This window comes from Natator depressus, chromosome 1 (genome assembly GCF_965152275.1).
Source record: "Natator depressus isolate rNatDep1 chromosome 1, rNatDep2.hap1, whole genome shotgun sequence".
Lineage (NCBI taxonomy): Eukaryota > Metazoa > Chordata > Testudines > Cheloniidae > Natator > Natator depressus.
The window spans coordinates 288,210,105-288,229,735 of NC_134234.1; the positions used below are offsets into that span (position 1 = coordinate 288,210,105).

Consider the following 19,631-nt stretch of genomic DNA (forward strand, 5'->3'; position numbering starts at 1 on the left):
GTGTATTATAATATTTCAACATTATCAAAATGACTCGGGTCGAAAAAAAATTTCAAAATGTCAGAATTTCCTATGGGACCAGCTCTAATATTAACTCATTTGTGGGTAGACTACGGAAATGGGGATTTTGAAGAGGCAAGGAAGATGGCGTGTTGAACAGGTTTGAAAGTGTTTCCATTATAAGGGGCAGCATGGCTGGCAGAGGGAGAGTGGGAGAAGGAAATAGAGAGGGCATTGAGATTGGTTTTACTGGTGAAGCAAAGAGGGATCATGAAATAAGACAAGATTTTAGCTATTAGAGCTGTGAGAATAATGTTTTCTTTTAGTTCTCTGGGAATTCCAAATAAAAAAAAAATCATTTTGTGTTGAACTGAAAACAGGATTTTTCAAAATGTCATTTAAAATCCTTTTGGGATAATGGTGCATTTTGTTTGACATGGAAGAAAACATTTCATTTTGATTTCCAACATTTTTAAATGTTTATATTAAAAATAAAATTAAATGGAATTTTGAAATGAAAATGTATTTATTTCATTTTTTTAAGGTTTGTTTTCAACCTAAACAATTCAGCAAAATCTCAACAAATTCACAAAATGTTTCAGTATTACCAAAGGTGCCTTTTATACTGAAAGAATGTTTCAGTTGAAAAAGGTTGCCCAACTGTTATAGCTATAGGCGAGATCTGAATGATGTGGTAAGGCAAGCATTAAAAGGTAATAGTTCTAGTTGGAGTCACCAAAAAAATACCTGAAAGTACTCAAATTGTCAAGTAAAACTAGTGTGTGGCATTATTTATTTTTGTATAATTTTGAAGGAACCTAACACTGTGGTGTGTGCATATCAGGTCATTAGAGAGACCATCTGTCCTTTTTCTTCATGTAAGATATCACACAGAAATATGTGGGTACTTTTTTGTAGTGAAGGTGAAATGACCTGAAAGTAACCCGTATCATCACAGATCTGTTTATGGTTTTGGTCCTGGAACAAATCAGAATCTGACTTGATGAGCTAACATACAAAAGGAAAACATACTAAAAATGATGAAGACATTAACATCTCCTCTGAAAGCTTAACTCTGCCACTGCAGTGGCCTTTATGAAATCACAATAGACTTAGAGTTTCAAGTCGCAATGAGACATGTTGTTCAAAGCCCAGTGAGCCATTATCCTTTTTCTTCAGTTCATCCTGGAAGGTTTACTGAGATATGAATAAAGAAAATTTAAATAACCATCTGCAAAAGGATCAAGTGTAATATATAAGCAAATACTGTTGCAGTGATGATTAAGTGAATAGATAGTACCCCCTACAACCTAAAATCCCTAAAGCACAGAAACTGAGAGAGAAAGAGTTTAAAATGGAATAATAATACTAGAGAAAATTATGTGAATTGGAGCCTAAGCACTTTCTAATGGTGAATGCTTAGCTGTGAGAGCTTATTATACAAGAGTCTGGAAAATCAATGGCCAAATTAAACATGTTGAGTACTATAGAAACTTAAATATTTTGTAATGCTTTATGTTAGGTACTTATAAGTACAATACAATAACAGTTTGGATGTACTATGAGGCTACAACCAGTAGCATTAATTTTATACTTTGATTTTTTTAACTTATAAGGGTACTGAGTGAATTTACTCCCTAGCCCCCACAAGACCCCTCATCTATATAACTAGAGTTCTGTTGTCTGGATGTTGTATAATGAAACAGCATTGCTATGTCAGATGAAACATTGCTTTGCATGGGTTGCTGAACTGATAATAAAAGGCGAGGAAAAGAGAGATTAAATACACAATGAAATTTGTCTGTGTTGTCTGAGTTGCAGCTGGCTGGAAGGACAGTACACTTTTTGTTTACTCTTCTCTGTTTTCTTTATTGCTTTTGGTTAGGTGTCATGTCTGAAAATTTATGATGTTGAAAATTGCAATTAGTCGTGTCCATAAAGAACTGGTGTTAATTTGGAAGCACTGGAGATGAATGTTGATAGTGGTCAAGAAAGAAGGCCATTCATCAGTATCATATCAGTTGCAAAGGCAGTATCAGCAAAACTCAAAATATCTTGTTAGGAAAAAAAATATTTCTCCATAAATTTCTGTGAGAAATTTAGCTATGAGATTCCTGTTAAAGTTGTAGAGAGTCAGGTGCATAAAGTGAATTTCTTTGGAAATTTAAAGGACCATGTTTATCAGATTTTTAGTGCAGTACTATAAATACTAAATAGTAAATAGCACATCCAAGCAGTCTGAGATACTGTGGACACATATCATGACTTGTATTTACTCATATCTCTTGTATACCAGTTATTGGGCAATTAATTGAATTATACTAAGAGAGTTGTTTTCGAAGTTGTTGCATGTTTTCACATTTTATTGCTTCAATATTTGGAATTTCTGCATTTTCATACCTGCTTGTTCTCACTAGTGCTTACTCTTTTATGCTCTAATTCGGGAAAGCGTTTGAGCACATGCTTAAATCAATCCCTGTTCAGGACAGCACGTGCTTAACATTAAATATTTGCTGAAGACCCATTTTCCCAAAATGATTTAAGTACCTACTTACAGTTAAGCACATACTTAAATGCTGTCTTGAAAAGGAATGTTGTCATGTGTCAGGATCTTAATAGCATGATCATTTTTTTCATGTTTTCTTTATGGAGGTGTCTAAACGTTCTGTGTTGCTGTCACTTGTGCAGCTAGACTGATGGTAACCATGTTCACAGAACTTGTACAGATCAGCCAGCAGTATTTTAACCATTTCTGAATAAGATATTTCTGAATGGCAGTGCACTAAACACCCGACAGGTACTTGTTCTTTCTAGTATAAAAGTATCCCTCTGGTAAAGGATCACTTTGCAAAAACAATACCTTTGCTTTGTATATCAAGTTTTCCTCTGTGACTCCTGTGCTACGTTTCCTAGTTTTACCAGGCTAAGTGCCCATTTTCTTTCTTTTCTTACCCATCTAGATCAAACAAAGTAGCTTACGACAATAGACCTGTATTTTTCCCCAGCTTCATTTCAGAATCAGAATGCACTTTGTGTCTGTTATAGGCTGTGATGTATGAAGCAGAAAGAAGATTGATTTTCACAAGCTACCTTGTACCTGAAGTAATGAGAGTGTCAAATTATTTGTTCACTAAGCAAACATGACAGGAATGGCATAGAGGGAATTTATATATATATATATATATTCAAACACATAGTGGTCACACAGGTGTTACTTTTACAAAGTGACCTTAGCTACCAGCGGGACACTTTTAAATCTGCATTAGTTTACAGAAGAAAAGGCTGAATAAAGCTGCACTGCTAATAAATAATGTAAGATTCAACATAATGCAGAACATAATTTAAATTGCTGCATTGTTTGTGTAAAAGGACTTTCAGCCCCAGGGCCATTCCTACTGATCATCTAGGACTTTTTAGAAATAGCCAATAAAATATTGACTGTAAAAGAAAAAGTAAGAGAATTCTGGTCTGTAATATGCTGTCAGTGGAAGCTTTTATTTCTTGAACATTAAATCGGCGTTTAATGGGGAAGCAGCCACATTTCTTCTATGTGTAAACATTCTCAGTGTGTACTTAGGACATGTGACATCCTCAGGGCATGGAAAAGGGACTTGTCTTCAAAAGGCAGCTGGATCTGAAAGGCACTGAAAACGTACAGGTGTGTGAAACATGAACTAATTAATATTAAGGCTTCATGGATGCCAGGTTATGTAAATGACTATAAATGAGACAAATGGATAGAGATCTTTTATTTCTATTTAAGCTGTTAACAGGAAAAAAATTAAAGTTATTACTTTCTTCCATTCTTTTGCTGCAGTAAGGGTTGCATATGGTTGTACTTCGCTTACAACAGGAAATCCAGGACAGTTTAATACTGGCCTACATGGCTAGAAGATGCTGTAATTCCCTGGTGATTCTCCTTTCCTTGTGAGTTGTTGGAAGGGTTCTTGATCCTGAATTCACCAGTATGGGCTGAACAAAAGGGAAACTTGTGAGCTTGTGCATGCTACAAAGGAGCTGAAGACATTAATTACTTACCCAGGTATTAGGAGCATTTGCAGGGTACCCACACAGGTTTGCCACATCCATCTTCTGGTGGGCCCCATCAGGATATGAAGCAGTGGAGAGGGCCACTGACTCTGTTTTTACACAAGTTTGTAAGTTCTCATGAGAACTTCTTTGATGAATTATGGATACCAACCTCAGAGATTTCTAGAGACAACACAGTGTTCTAGAGTTTCCCTTTGCAGTCTCAGCTGGATTTGCATCCTGAGAAAAAGACATGCAACTGCTAAGATACTTCTAGCACAACTACTTAAGGTGTTCTAGGATTGGACTGTAGTATAGTGTGTTAGTGTGCTACTGGTCTACATATTAGTGGAAATATTTATTCTAAACCAAGTGCAGCAATTTAATACCAGTATTCATTAGATAATGGTGTTAGTGAAGAACTGGTCACAGTGCAATCATCTCCCACTCTCCCACTGTTGAAGAGGGTTATGTTGTTGATGCTTCTTTTTTGTTTCAGTTGGGTGTGTGCCTGGAGTCTAGGGACAGTCCATGCTCCCTTCCCCTGCCTACTGATGCACTGAAAAATAAATTCAAAAGGGCCATTCTTACTATTCATTTTCTGAGTTGACATGTTGAGACTGCAGTGTTTCTAATAAAAAATGTGGAAAATGTTCCTGTCAGCAGTTTTCAATTAGAAACAATCAATACTTTGTTTCACGTGGAATTTTTGAAATTTCATTCCATTTCAGAATGAAATTGATCTTGAAATTTCAAGTTTTCCTGTAAACTTGATGTTCTGGTTTTTGAATTTCTAGCTGATATAACATAACATCACTGGAGTCTGGCAATAGATGGTACCATGGTTTCTGAAAGGGGTCTCAGAAAAAGAATAAAGGAGAAGAGTGCCTAAGAGGAAAAACTGTTCAGGTTAATAGCTGCAGTTTGTTTATGTAATTCTGTATCTTCCTGCATAAAGTTTGCAAATAACTTTTTCAGACCTCATTGACAGTGTGACACATAGAAGTATTGGTAATGGACTCATTTTTACTTCTGGGACCCAGTCACCTGACTTGGTCAGGGTTACAAAAAGGTTAACAGCCCTGTTTCAAGGCTGTGGTCAATATTTTCTGGCTCCACTGGCCACTTCATGTTGCACCTTAGGCTATTTTGGAAAACAAATGCAAATACAATTTATTAACCAAAAGTAACCATCATAGACTAATACAGCCAGATGATGATAAAAAAAAACTACACACAGACATACCTAGGATTGGGTTCAAGATGTCTAAGTCATTAACTAACCTCTCAAGATTGTCTGAATAGATGATCACTTTTTCTCAGAACCATCCCTTTGACAATAGCCTGTTAGGCTGCTGAGAAGAACCCACCAGCTCAAACCTGTGTTTGCTGCTCTGGTCTGTTGCCCTTAGCAGTGTCTAGGTGGGTATATGTTATTTCTGTAAGCACATGAACACTGCCAGTAGCATGCTGGCTGTTCTCAAGAAATAGAGAGCCAGTATTCTTGTAGTAGGTTATATCTCTCTGACACCCTTGTGGAAAGAGGGTGGGTGCCGCTCTTGTCTCAGAATCCAAAGCACAGCTAGATATCTGTGGGGGGTGCCTTATGGGGATGGATGGGTGTAAAAGTAGTCCAAACAAAAAGTCAGTATACTTCCACATCCCACAGAAGTCTACAAGGCCTTTGGAAGGCAAGGGAGAAAAGAAAAACAGAAAATAATGTGTTCTTCTCCTTTCTGAGAGGGCTTGGTAAGCCAAGGCTCTCCGGTTGTTTCCCCAGTCAGCAGATCCTGCTTCCAGCTCCTGCTTCAGGTATGTCCATGACCCCAGCAGAGTTGCAGATCAGGCTGAGCAACAGAGCTACCAGGCCAAGAACCCTCCTGCTACCTTGCTGTGCACCAGGCTCCAAAGACTCCCAGCCTACTTCTGCTCCAGCCTTGCCTGAGCCCTTTCCCATATTGTCCTTGCCCTGCACTAGCCTCACTCCAGTCTTGTCATTGTTAGCATGACAGGGGAGTTGCCATTTAGTTAATATGTCAAAGCTGAAAACTCTTATATTTTGTGTGCAGGACAGCCCTTTTTGGGGATTGGTAGGTCAATGGAGCTGCTGATTTCTAGGTCATCACAAGTCCCGCAAGCAAGGGTGGCAGCAGGAAAGGCATGTGTCTTTTTAACCTTCTCCTCCTGTTACCTGCCATAAGGGGCTGCTGTTTACAGGCAGACTGGTTGTCCCCCTCCTCTTTGCCTCTCTCTGCTGCTATTTTCTCAAGTCCTAGCTCTGTGTCTGCAGCGTGTCTCATCGCAGAGCAAGTGGAGAAGATCTGGCAACATCAGAGGTGCGGGGGGGGGGGGGGGGGGAGAGCATTAGACCCCTTAGAGTGAGGCTTGGTGTGCATGGGAGGGAGGCTTCATTTTAATGGAATTTTGATTGGCACCAGCATCACAACAGGTGTGGTGGAGGACTGGGAGTGAAAGAATTAATTTCTCTGCTGTTCACATAGATGGCTATAAATCAACAGTGTGAACATATATCTCTGTTTACATTTTTTAATTCTTTGTTTAGAATGACAAATAATGAATTTCCCTTCAGTTCTGGGCACTTCAGAAACCTGTAGCCGATGGTGAATAACCAAGTAGCATTCCGAAAGAACAGGAACATTCTTGCAAAGAGGAGCAAACCGATGTCAGAAATGCAGTGAGGTTCATAGCATACTGTGATTGCTACTAAGATTATTAATCAGTTAGACATTCAGTGCGCAAGCTATTAGCAGAACACTGGATATTGTACTCCCCTAGGGTCAGTGTTCTCCCCTACACAACCCCAGAGGAACACACCTTATATAGTAAATACATTACTTCTGTTAAAGAGCATTTAATTCTTTGTTTGTTCTGAATTCAGGTGTTAAAGGGCTTTGGTACACATTAATTGAATTAGATTAAAATCTTCTCATTGGTCTGTTATTTGAATCACATGTTTTTTACAGGTGGCTCAGTTTGAAATCTTACCTATGTTTAATAAGATCATACCTGTCTCTCCAAAGGAGATTTAAATTTGGGGGTCTGCCATCTGCAACACTAATGTGCAGGGTCCTGGTATGGAGAGACCTGTGCAGAGGTAGGGAGAAACTGAAGAAACTGGGATTGCTCTTAAGTGGAAATAGATCTGGAACTTAACAGTCTAATGCTTAATTCTGAATGACAGCATAGACTGCTTTTTCATAGCACTTGTGGTTGTCAGGGTACTGCTGTGCATGAACAGAGCGAGAGAGAAAGAGGGTATAGTCTTTTTAATATTGGCTTCTTATGAATGCAATAGGGGAGAACTGTAGAAATTGCACAACAGTACTGAAGCAGTACAGATTTTTCTGCTCTGAAGCAAAAGGCAGCCTAGTACCAGGCATTGTCAAATAGTATTAATTTTGTTCAAACGGTCAAGTTTGCAGCTTTTTCAGTGTAAAAGGTATATAATAGGCATCATGGTCCTCTTGACCTATTAGCAGAAATATGAACATCCTGCAGAAATGTTTCTTAGCCAGCTCTCTAGGGGTCTTCCATGGAGAGCAAAAAGCAAGAGCAGGTATCATCATAATACATCTCACCACCCTCTGCCGAACTTTAATTCTCTAGCCCTATAGCCAGAACTATTGTGCATGTTTTTTGGCACCTGGCGACCTATTTTGCATGGAGTTGCACTGATATAACCAATGCTCAACCTTGCATTTCATCATCGTGTCTCAGTGCCATCAAGTACTGCTGTAAAGTCACAGTGAACACATCACAATGCAATATCAGTATCTCATGTTTCAATTACTTTGTGACTTTCTGCAACTTTCTTTGACGCAATACACCTGTCTATTCTTATCCATTGGCATAGACAAGAATGATATTGGTGAATCCCCTGTGTTTGGCTCAGCCCGTAAGCTACTGCCTCGTGTGTATCAAGCACCCTGGGGACTTCTCCTGTGGTGGGGGTGCTGCATTTGCTGGTACTCTGATCAAATCCGTCATCGTGACTTGTATGCAGGGCTTCAAAGAGTTGCAGGTGGCCTTAAAGCCATACACTAAATGTCATTGCAGGAGAGTCAGAGGGCCAAATCAACCTTGGCTAATTCATGGTGATGCAGATGGCAAGGCCTGCTCCAGCAAGATCTGCTGCACCCCAGTGTGAATTCACACCAGGGGAGAGTTGGCTGAGTTTCTATTGATGCCTTCCCTTGGGAGGCTTCTCTGATGGAGGGGCTCTAATGATGTCCATCTGGTACAGGGCTCAAATATTCTCTGAGATGGTCCTTCTGTATCAGGAAGGGGAAATGTTGGCAGGGAAGGGAGGGGAAGATTGCACTGATGCAGTCCATGCTGAGCCTTTTCTATGGCTCAAAAGGATTTCAGACTTCAGGGTTGTCAATCAAGCACCTTTTACAAGCATCACATTCAGTTTACAATGGTAAAAAGAAAAAAAATGTTTCATTTAAACACTTATTTTAATGTATTTTTATCTTTATTTTCAGGATGAATAAGAGATACTTACAGAAAGCAACAAAAGGAAAACTGCTAATAATAATATTTGTTGTAACATTCTGGGGGAAATTAGCATCTGGGGCAAACCACCACAAAGGTAAGAAATTCTGCTCTGAGTTTATTGTAGAACATGTAACCTCTATCAAAAGACTCAGAATTGTCTAGCTTATTGGCCCCATGTCACTTTTTCTATGCTGATTTGCTTCTCAAGGTAGCTAGTCCACAAATCAGTGTGAGAGAGAAGTGTCAATGAGCAGGGATATTTTAATTTCTTGAGGATTACTACCATGTGAATTTAAGTATTCGAATTCAATTGTTGTGAATGTCTGACTTTAGCAACTACTCTGTCATTTTGTTATCTAAAATGGTAAAGCTGAAAAATTGACTAAACACATAAAGAAGCTTCCTCCATAAAAATAGATACATCAGCCAGAACATGTAAGTGCTGTAGATGAGTTCTTGAAATGAACCTCATAAAGAAACAATCTTCAGTACCATGTATTCTGCTATTGCATGCAAACTATCTGTTAAGAGCTTTCAGAGTGGTAGCCGTGTTAGTCTAGATCAGCAAAAACGAGGAGTCCTTGTGGCACCTTAGAGACTAACAAATTTATAAATTTGTTAGTCTCTAAGGTGCCACAAGGACTCCTCATTGTTTTATCTGTTAAGAGTAACTTCCTGGAGAGTGTGCACTGAACATTATTGTCTATTTCCTCAATAAAAATAAAAGAGCTGGGGGAGACCCCTGTTTTCCAGTTTCCCACTCTCTCTGTGCATGCTAGCACTTGGACACTGGTGTTGTAACAGCATTTCCAGTAACTTTGGCTATATCAGCCTCCTTTCATCCTGGCATTTCTAGCCTCTAATCCAGCGGTGGGCAAACTTTTCGGCCCATTGGCCACATTGGGGTTGCAAAACTGTGTGATGGGCCGGGGAAGGGAAGGCTGTGCCTCCCCAAACAGCCTGGCCCCCACCCCTTATTAGCCCCCTCCCACTTTCTGCCCCCTGACTGCCACCTTCAGAACCCCCGACTCATCTAACCCCCCCTGCTTCTTGTCCCCTAACCGCACCCCGGGACCCCACCCCCTATCCAACCCCCCTGTTCCCAGAGTCTCCCAACCTCTATTCACACCCCTGCCCCCTGACAGGCCCCCCAGGATCCCCCGCCTATCCAACCCCCCCTTGTTTCCAGAGCTAGACATGCTGCCGCGCTGCTCAGCAGGAGCTTGCAGCCCCGCCGTCCAGAGTGCTGCCCGCGCGGCAGCATGGCTGCTGGGGAGTGAGGACAGGAGGGAAGGGGCCGGGGGCTAGTCTCCCAGGCCGGGAGCTTAAGGGCTGCGCAGGATGGTCCCACGGGCTGGATGTGGCCCTCAGGCTGTAGTTTGCCCACCTCTGCTCTAATCTATATATACATGAGGCTTGACAGTTCCTGGCAGCTTATAAATCTTTCTTCTTTTTTATTCTCTTTTTATGGCCAGGGCCCCAACCCAAGGAACGACTTCCCTTGACTTATGAATTAATATGAGACAACTTCCTGTTCTTTCCATAATCAAATACAACTTCAGAAGCCAACTGCAGCCTTTGCAGTACAATATGATTTTGTGGTTCACATCTCCCCCTGCAGTGTCTGCACATTGGCAATTTGTCTTCTGATTCCAGTTCAGAATAAACTAGGAAGGCATGAGTAAACGAGATGTGGGAGATGAGTGTCATTGAAAGTTATGGAGTGAAGTAGTAGGGAGTGACATAATAAAGAAAATCGTTACTTCTTTATATTAAAGTTTATTTTATAATGATTTTTGTGTGAAGAGTATTCTATGGGAAAGTATTACCTATATCTAGCAGTCAGATTTTTTTTTTTGCTCTGTGGAGATATTTTCCTTCATAATTGATTAATATTTTAGGATGCAAAGGCATTTTCTACACAATCTCTTTAGTTTTAAATTTAGTTGTGGCCAAAAGAGATTCTGACATGGTTCAGCAAACCACTGAAGCTGGGGTCACGCCTTGTTGGAGCCACGTTCAAAACTTTGTAAGCTTGTGTTAGTTCCTGATACAGCCAAAATCCAGTTTAAACTGTGCTGAAATCTGGTTGTTACTTTTGCTGAAAGATCCTTGTATTAAGGGTCTGTCTTACGTATAAACCAGCTTTATTTTTTATAAAAACCTTTTTCGAAGATCACATCGGGAATTACCGCTGTGTAATTGAGAGGAAATGCTGGCCCACTAAGTTCAACTTTCCAGATATATGCCTACAAATGAGATCATAACAGGGGCTATTTCTTTTCTGGGCCACAGTTGGTATTCTGAATCCCAGACTTGGAGGAGAGAGAACTGGAAAAAAATTGATGTTGATGTTTTTATTTTACAAATGTGGGGGGAAGGGGAAAGCCAGGTTATTTTGTGTTCATATAGCTTAACAAAAGCTTTCTTTTTTACAACTGTAACTTTACAGGCCTTTAGCAAATAATGTAAAGGAGAGGTTTTGAGCTTTTGGGGAAAAATAAAAAGAAGAAACATGACTGAGTTATTTAATCTAGCAAACTGTCTACTTTGCATGAAGATTTTTTGGTTGTGGATTTAGTACACATACAGAGCAGCTACATTGTTTATATATGGGGAAATTTCAAAGTACAAATAAGAATCAGGCGCTCAATTCCCATTGACTTTCAGTAGAAATTGTGTTCCTAACTTCTCTTTGGGCCTTCGAAAATTGCCCCCATGGTCAATACTTGGAAGGAGCTTAAGGACTGCCCAAGGAGGACTTGATAACCATTCACTTTAGAATACAATTTCCAAATATGCATTAATACAATGGTTACTTCAGTCATGATTGCCTATTGCATCATTAATCTTCATTTAAAGAAGTTCCTAATAACATATTGATATGACAAACCTTAATTACTTTGAGAGAGCCTCTGCAGTTTATTAGATCAATAATCTACAATTTCAAAGAAATCTTTACATTTCTATTGCCGTAGTCATATTACGGTCCAGTTCTTAAACCTGTCTCTTTTTCTGAAAGCTACCGTAAAGCAAAGAAGACATTAATCCACACTAGATGGTTTAAAAAATGTTTTGCTGCAAACACTGAGTACACCGCAGTTGTGAACAGCTGATTCTGAGAACTCAACAATTAGCCTTCTTGCACCTAAGAATTTAAGGGGTGTGGCAGACATGAGAAACTCTAATTCAGTACCACGACAAGGGCACAGGGCAGAGTATCCATGGCCAATTTCTTAGGCCCAACTGCCAACCATGTCTCTTGAGCCTGCAGCAGCCAGGGTTAGAACCCAGAATTTCAGACTCTTACTGTTCAGTGCAAGATCAACGATGTTCTATGACCTGCACTCTGTCAAGATGTCCAATTTGACCTGCATTACTGAAATCTGTCTTGAAGACACTGCTGGACCAGTGTTGCCTCAGCTAGTTGTTACAGGGTACTTTGCACACTATCCCCTGTGTGAATAAGGTAGAACATGGAGTTATTATGCTCTTTGCATCAGGCCTCAAATACAAGACAGGCTCAATTACAAAAGCCACCCCAAACACCCCACCCCACTTGTGTGCATCCATCAACTGTGTGAATCCAGGGATGAGCCCAATATTGACACTCTTCTTATCTATAGACCATCTAACAGGAGTGGGTAGAGTAGCACTTCTGTTATGATCTTTCCTTTCAGAGGGCTGTGGTGCAGTTTCATCTGGATAGGTCTTGCCTCTGGAGACCTTTACACTTCGTCCTATCCATCATGTTATTCAACATATTTGTAAGCCCCTATGGGTGATCATGAGCCTCAGTGCCTGCAGTAGAAAACAACACTGAGCTTTGAATGTCTACTAACCTCACTGTGTTCAGAACTAAATGCAAAGCTCCCTTTTTGTCTTAGCTTTCTCTCACTAAGCTTGTGCTCTCCCTCTCACACATACGTGCGTGCACACACACGCTACCTATTGGGAAGAAAGCTCCTGCATGCTGGGCTGAACCAGGAATATTATTTCTTTTTAAATACTTGGGAGACATTCATGCTACAGAGATGAGTGCCTTATCAGAACCTAGATCCATAGGGGGCTGTGAATCAGTACACAGAATTAGATACCCTTTGTGCTGCAAGAGCTACACACGAGAAGGCAAGTAAATAATGGAGTATCAGTCTTAAAAGGACACTGGCAAGGTTACTAGCCTAAAAACTGATATACCTGGAGAGAAGCTCTAACAGGAAGATTTTTATCTACAGAAATCCGTAAAGGTATTTTATTTTTAAACTGGTACTGATCCTCCTCCCCCTCAGGCCCTGCAGAACAAACAAATGTGCAAATATATAGTGCTCACTGATAGAAATGGCAGGCAGACATCAGTTCAGCATCAGTGGCTGCCTGCTATCTCTATCAAAAGGAACATGCACTGATGTGCTGAACATCAAATCACATCCCATTTTTAAGGTTTCAAGCAAGAGGAATGATCATCTTGGAAAAGTATATTGACATGCCCTTGTAGATATTCCTTTTTTAGATAAGACCACTGTTGAAGTTCAACCGTTTCTAAGCCTAATATCTAGGCAGAATCCCCAAAACTAGAATTTCTTGGGGGGTTTTGTTTATTTGTGCCATATCCTTAACATAACTCAAGTTTTTGTGTGTTGATAAAATATAAATGCACCAAAGTAATTTCACTAAAGGAATAAAGCATACTTTTGAGATCTGAGTGTAATCTAATGAATGTTCAAGTAAAAAAACCAAACTTTCTATTGCATTTTAAATTCTTGGACAAAATGAACAGTTATCCAAAAACATCACTAATAATAAATGTCTCTGCTTGTCAGAAGAAATTTGTTACTGAATCAAAAATTACTCAAGATTGATAATGAAGTAACTGAGTCTCTTTGGACTTACCAGGTGAATGTGAAGTGTTCAATGACTGAGAGACTATTTTATTTGAAAAAAGTAAATGAAATTACTCAGCTCAAGCCATATATTGGATAAAATACAAACATGTTTTTAATTGATATTTTTTTAAAGTATAATCATGCTCCTGATTAACTTGCCCTGTTGTACTAAGCCCTGGTCTACACTAGGAATTGAGGTCGAATTTAGCAGCGTTAAATTGATTTAACCGTGCACCCGTCCACATGACGAAGCCCTTTTTTTCGACTTAAAGGACTCTTAAAATCCACCCCCGACAAGGGGATCAGCGCTGAAATCGGCCTTGCTGGGTTGAATTTGGGGTACTGTGGACGCAATTAGATGGTATTGGCCTCCGGGAGCTATCCCAGAGTGCTCCATTGTGACCGCTCTGGACAGCACTCTCAACTCAGATGCACTGGTCAGGTAGACAGGAAAAGGCCCGTGAACTTTTGAATTTCAATTTCCTGGTTGGCCAGCGTGGCAAGCTGCAGGTGACCATGCAGAGCTCATCAGCAGAGGTGACCATGCAGAGCTCATCAGCAGAGGTGACCATGATGGAGTCCCAGAATCGCAAAAGAGCTCCAGCATGGACCGAACTGGAGGTACGGGATCTGATCGCTGTATGGGGAGAGGAATCCATGCTATCAGAACTCCGTTCCAGTTTTCGAGATGCCAAAACATTTGTCAAAATCTCCCAGGGCATGAAGGACAGAGGCCATAACAGGGACCTGAAGCAGTGCTGAGTGAAACTTGAGGAGCTGAGGCAAGCCTACCAGAAAACCAGAGAGGCAAACGGCCGCTCCGGGTCAGAGCCCCAAACATGCCGCTTCTATGATGAGCTGCATGCCATTTTAGGGGGTTCAGCCACAACTACCCCAGCCGTGTTGTTTGACTCCTTCAATGGAGATGGAGGCAACACGGAAGCAGGTTTTGGGGATGAGGAAGATGATGATGATGAAGTTGTAGATAGCTCACAGCAAGCAAGCGGAGAAACCAGTTTTCCCGACAGCCAGGAACAGTTTCTCACCCTGGACCTGGAGCCAGTACCCCCCGAACCCACCCAAGGCTGCCTCTCGGACCCACCAGGTGGAGAAGGGACCTCTGGTGAGTGTACCTTTTAAAATAGTATGCATGGTTTAAAAGCAAGCATGTTTTTTAATGATTAATTTGCCCTGGCATTTGCGGCTTTCCTGGATGTACTCCCAAAGCCTTTGCAAAAGGTTTCTCGGGAGGGCAGCCTTATTCCATCCACCATGGTAGGACACTTTACCACACCAGGCCAGTAGCACGTACACGGGAATCATTGTAGAACAAAGCATTGAAGTGTATGTTTGCTGGCATTCAAACAACATCCATTCTTTATCTCTCTGTGTTTATCCTCAGGAGAGTGATATCATTCATGGTCACCTGGTTGAAATAGGATGCTTTTCTTAAGGGGACATTCAGAGGTGCCCGTTCCTGCTGGGCTGTTTGCCTGTGGCTGAACAGAAGTGTTCCCCACTGTTAGCCACAGAGAGGGGGGAAGGGGGAGGGGCTAGCCACGTGGTGGGGGGAGGCAAAATGTGACCTTGGAACGAAAGCACATGTGCTATGTATGTAATGTTAACAGCAAGGTTTACCGTGAAAGAGTGTAGCCACTGTTCTATAAAATGTGTCTTTTTAAATACCACTGTCCCTTTTTTTTTCTCCACCAGCTGCATGTGTTTCAAGGATCACAGGATCTTCTCCTTCCCAGAGGCTAGTGAAGATTAGAAGGCGAAAAAAACGCACTCGCGATGAAATGTTCTCTGAGCTCATGCTGTCCTCCCACACTGACAGAGCACAGACGAATGCATGGAGGCAGACAATGTCAGAGTGCAGGAAAGCACAAAATGACCGGGAGGAGAGGTGGTGGGCTGAGGAGAGTAAGTGGCGGGCTGAAGAGAGGGCTGAAGCTGAAAGGTGGTGGCAGCATGATGAGAGGAGGCAGGATTCAATGCTGAGGCTGCTGGAGGATCAAACTAATACGCTCCAGCATATGGTTGAGATGCAGGAAAGGCAGCTGGAGCACAGACCGCCGCTACAGCCCCTGTGTAACCAACCGCCCACCTCCCCAAGTTCCATAGCCTCCTCACCCAGACGCCCAAGAATGTGGTGGGGGGGCCTCTGGCCACACAGCCACTGCACCCGAGAGGATTGCCCAAGCAAGAGAAGGCTGGCATTCAATAAGTTTTAAAGTTTTAAACTTTTAAAGTGCTGTGTGGCCTTGGCCTTCCCTCCTCCACCACCCCTCCCAGGCTACCTTGGCAGTTATCCCCCTATTTGTGTGATGAATTAATAAAGAATGCATGAATGTGAAGCAACAATGACTTTATTGCCTCAGCAAGTGGTGATCAAAGGGAGGAGGGGAGGGTGGTTAGCTTACAGTGAAGTAGAGTGAACCAAGGGGTGGGGGGTTTCATCAAGGAGAAACAAACAGAACTTTCACACCGTAGCCTGTCCAGTCATGAAGCTGGTTTTCAAAGCTTCTCTGATGCACACCGCACCCTCCTGTGCTCTTCTAACTGCCCTGATGTCTGGTTGCGCGTAACCAGCGGTCAAGCAATTTGCCTCAACCTCCCACCCCGCCTTAAACGTCTCCCCCTTACTCTCACAGAGACTGTGGAGTGCACAGCAAGCAGTAATAACAGTGGGAATATTGGTTTCGCTGAGGTCTAACCGAGTCAGTAAACTGCGCCAGTGCACTTTTAAACGTCCAAATGCACATTCTACCACCATTCTGCACTTGCTCAGACTGTAGTTGAACAGCTCCTGACTACTGTCCAGGCTGCCTGTGTATGGCTTCATGAGCCATGGCATTAAGGGGTAGGCTGGGTCCCCAAGGATAACTATAGGCATTTCAACATCCCCAACAGTTATTTTCTGGTCTGGGAATAAAGTCCTTTCCTGCAGCTTTTGAAACAGACCAGAGTTCCTGAAGATGCGAGCGTCATGTACCTTTCCCGGCCATCCCACGATGAAGTTGGTGAAAAGTCCCTTGTGATCCACCAGTGCTTGCAGCAGTATTGAAAAGTACCCCTTGTGGTTTATGTACTCGCCGGCTTGGTGCTCCGGTGCCAAAATAGGGATATGGGTTCCGTCTATGGCCCCACCACAGTTAAGGAATCCCATTGCAGCAAAGCCATCCACTATGACCTGCACATTTCCCAGGGTCACTACCCTTGATAGCAGCAGATCTTTGATTGCGTTGGTTACTTGCATCAAAGCAGCCCCCACAGTAGATTTGCCCACTCCAAATTGATTCCCAACTGACCAGTAGCTGTCTGGCGTTGCAAGCTTCCACAGGGCTATTGCCACTCGCTTCTCAACTGTGAGGGCTGCTCTCATCTTGGTATTCATGTGCTTCAGGGCAGGGGAAAGCAAGTCACAAAGTTCCATGAAAGTGCCCTTACACATGCGAAAGTTTCACAGCCACTGGGAATCGTCCCAGACCTGCAACACTATGCGGTCCCACCAGTCTGTGCTTGTTTCCCGGGCCCAGAATCGGCATTCCACGGCATGAACCTGCCCCATTAGCACCATGATGCCCGCATTGCCAGGGCCCGTGCTTTGAGAGAAGTCTGTGTCCATGTCCTCATCACTCTCGTCACCGCGCTGACGTCGCCTACTTGCCCGGTTTCGCTTTGCCAGGTTCATATACTGCTGGATAATGCTCGTGGTGTTTAATATGCTCCTAATTGCCAAAGTGATCCGAGCGGGCTCCATGCTTGCCATGGTATGGCGTCTGCACAGAAAAAAGGCGCAGAACGATTGTCTGCCGTTGTTCTGACGGAGGGAGGGGCAACTGACATCATGGCTACAGGGTTGGCTTACAGGGAATTAAAATCAACAAAGGGGGTGGCTTTACTTCAAGGAGAAACAAAAGCAACTGTTATATAGAATGGCCCCCTCAAGGATTGAACTCAAAACCCTGGGTTTAGCAAGCCAATGCTCAACCCACTAAGCTATCCCTGCTTCTGGTATTTCAGGCAGGATTTCACAGAGGGAGGGAGTGTTTTGATCCACTCCATCTATCTTTTACATCTTTGGCTGGCAGCAGACGGTGCAGTAGGACTGCTAGCCATCCTCATCTCCTGCCTGCCCAGCAGAAGATGGTACAATAGGACTGCTATCCATCCACATCTCCTGCCTGCTCACCATAAGATGGTACAATAGGACTGCCTGCAGGACTAAAGAGAATGACCTGGTCGAGTCACTCCTAATTTAGTCCCTGCACCCATATCTGCCCAGGCACTCCTGACTGACCTTACCGAGGCGGCCAGGAGCATCTCGGACATGATGAGGATGGTTTTCAGGCCTATTGCACCATCTGCTGCCACAAGGCAATGGGTTGCTGCTGCTGTGTAGCAATGCAGTACCGCGTCTGCCAGCACCCAGGAGACATATGGTGACAGTGAGCTGTGCGGGCTCCCTGCTTGCCGTGGTATGGCCTCTGCACAGGTAACTCAGGAAAAAAGGGGCGAAATGATTGTCTGCCGTTGCTTTCACAGAGGGAGGGCCTGATGACATGTACCCAGAACCACCCGTGACAATGTGTAGTGTAGGAGAGGGCATGGGACACCAGTTTATTTACAGATGCTGGAGTGATATGAAATGAGAAACCTATTTGTAGCAGTAGCAATAGCAATCTCCTACTTTCAAGTGCTGCAGAGTTATTTTCTGAAACAACCATGCTTTAACAGAGAGTCATCCTACTACCTCAGTGCAAAACTTCATCTTCCCTTTGAAAATACAAGCGACATTACCGAAAATATGTGGGGAATTCCGGATGCCCTAAAGTGCCCTTGACAGAAGTAAGTATTGCAGTTGTTAGTGGACCAGGTTAGATTCACTACTTGATTTCAGTTATTCTCCTCAGACTTCTAATTTCTCTTGTATTCTGTTAAAATAAAGTGAGGCCTAAAACTAGCTATGGATGGAGTGGCAAAGTGTTGGTGTTCCGCTTTGTGGCTAGGTGCAGCATTGCAGGGTTTTCTGTTGTCCTGCTATGCATGTCTGCTAGTGGTCTCCTTTAGTCTTGTGACTCGACCCTCTGGCTGGTCCACCTTTGGTCTTGCCTCTTTTGGGGCAAACCAGAGTTGTTCTTCAAATGTCTGCACATGTCCATGCCATTGCAGGGATGTGTGTGTGCCTTGTGCACAATTGTTGGAGAACTTTTTCCATCAGTGGTGCTTGTCTGGGTGGCTTGAGAGCCCTCTGTTGCTGTGTGCTACTGCATGCTGGTATAAGAAGGTAAAGCCACCTTTGACACCCCGCCGCCCCCCCAAGTTCCTTCTTGCAGCCAGTGGTGGTTGTTGTACCACTTCCAGTCTTGCTATCGCAAGTTTATTTCCCTCACTCTTTGTATATAATCTACTTGTCGTTTAGTGGTTAGTTAGATATCGTGTATAATTTGTGTTAGGTTTCAGTTTTTAGGTCCTTTTTGGACCAAATGTGACTCTCAGTATAGGGACCAGGACTGGAGACATAACTTGCTCTCTGAGATTCAAGTCCTGTTGGTCATGTGCCAGACTGATGGCACTCAGTGACCCACACCCCAGCTGCCTAAAATATTTGAGGGAGTCCCACATCAGTGACAAGAGTCACATTTGTGGAGGGGTTTAACCTTGCTTGTAAAAAGATAGAACAGTGAGACTTCAGTGTCTCCTTATGGAGGCAGCATTTCACCCTACACGTGTACTCTGAGTACAGTGCGTGTCCCAAGTTGTCTTTGGCACTGTGTTCTGTGTCTCCATTACCAAAGAGGAGACAAAGAATTTCCAAGGACATGGTGCCTGGTTCAGCAAGACCTTCGGTACCGAGGCCAGCTAGAGGCGTGGACTCTGGGTGGGACTCCGCGGGGAAGTGTTCCCCAGAGTGTTCCTCTGCTATAAGAAGGGGGGAAGGGGGAGCTATCAACTTCAGAACCTGTGCCAGTTCCATTGAGGCTGACTCCTGAAAGCTCCTATATGCCAGACTGAAGACCCAATTCCAGTGCCAACAACACTGAAGATGTACGCTGCTGCCAGAGAATTACTTAAACTTTTGGTACTAGTGTTCCCGGCAGTGCAGGAAGGGTTTCAGCTGGTATTGGCAATTGTAGTTCCTACACAAACCCTGCAAAAGCATGTGGTATTGATGCTGCTTCCAGTAGCTAGGAA

General features: G+C 42.8%; 1 protein-coding gene across 6 annotated transcripts in view; it reads left to right on the forward strand.

Annotated features, from left to right (window-relative positions):
• The window catches only part of TAFA2 (TAFA chemokine like family member 2), a 287,084-nt gene that overhangs the window by 199,299 nt on the left and 68,154 nt on the right, over window positions 1-19,631 (forward strand). For all 6 annotated transcript variants that reach the window (XM_074942148.1, XM_074942146.1, XM_074942147.1 and 3 more), the window contains exon 2: window positions 8,538-8,644. In XM_074942148.1, the coding sequence (XP_074798249.1) occupies window positions 8,539-8,644 (106 nt within the window). In that variant the 5' untranslated portion in view covers window position 8,538. The remainder of the gene's footprint in view (window positions 1-8,537; window positions 8,645-19,631) is intronic.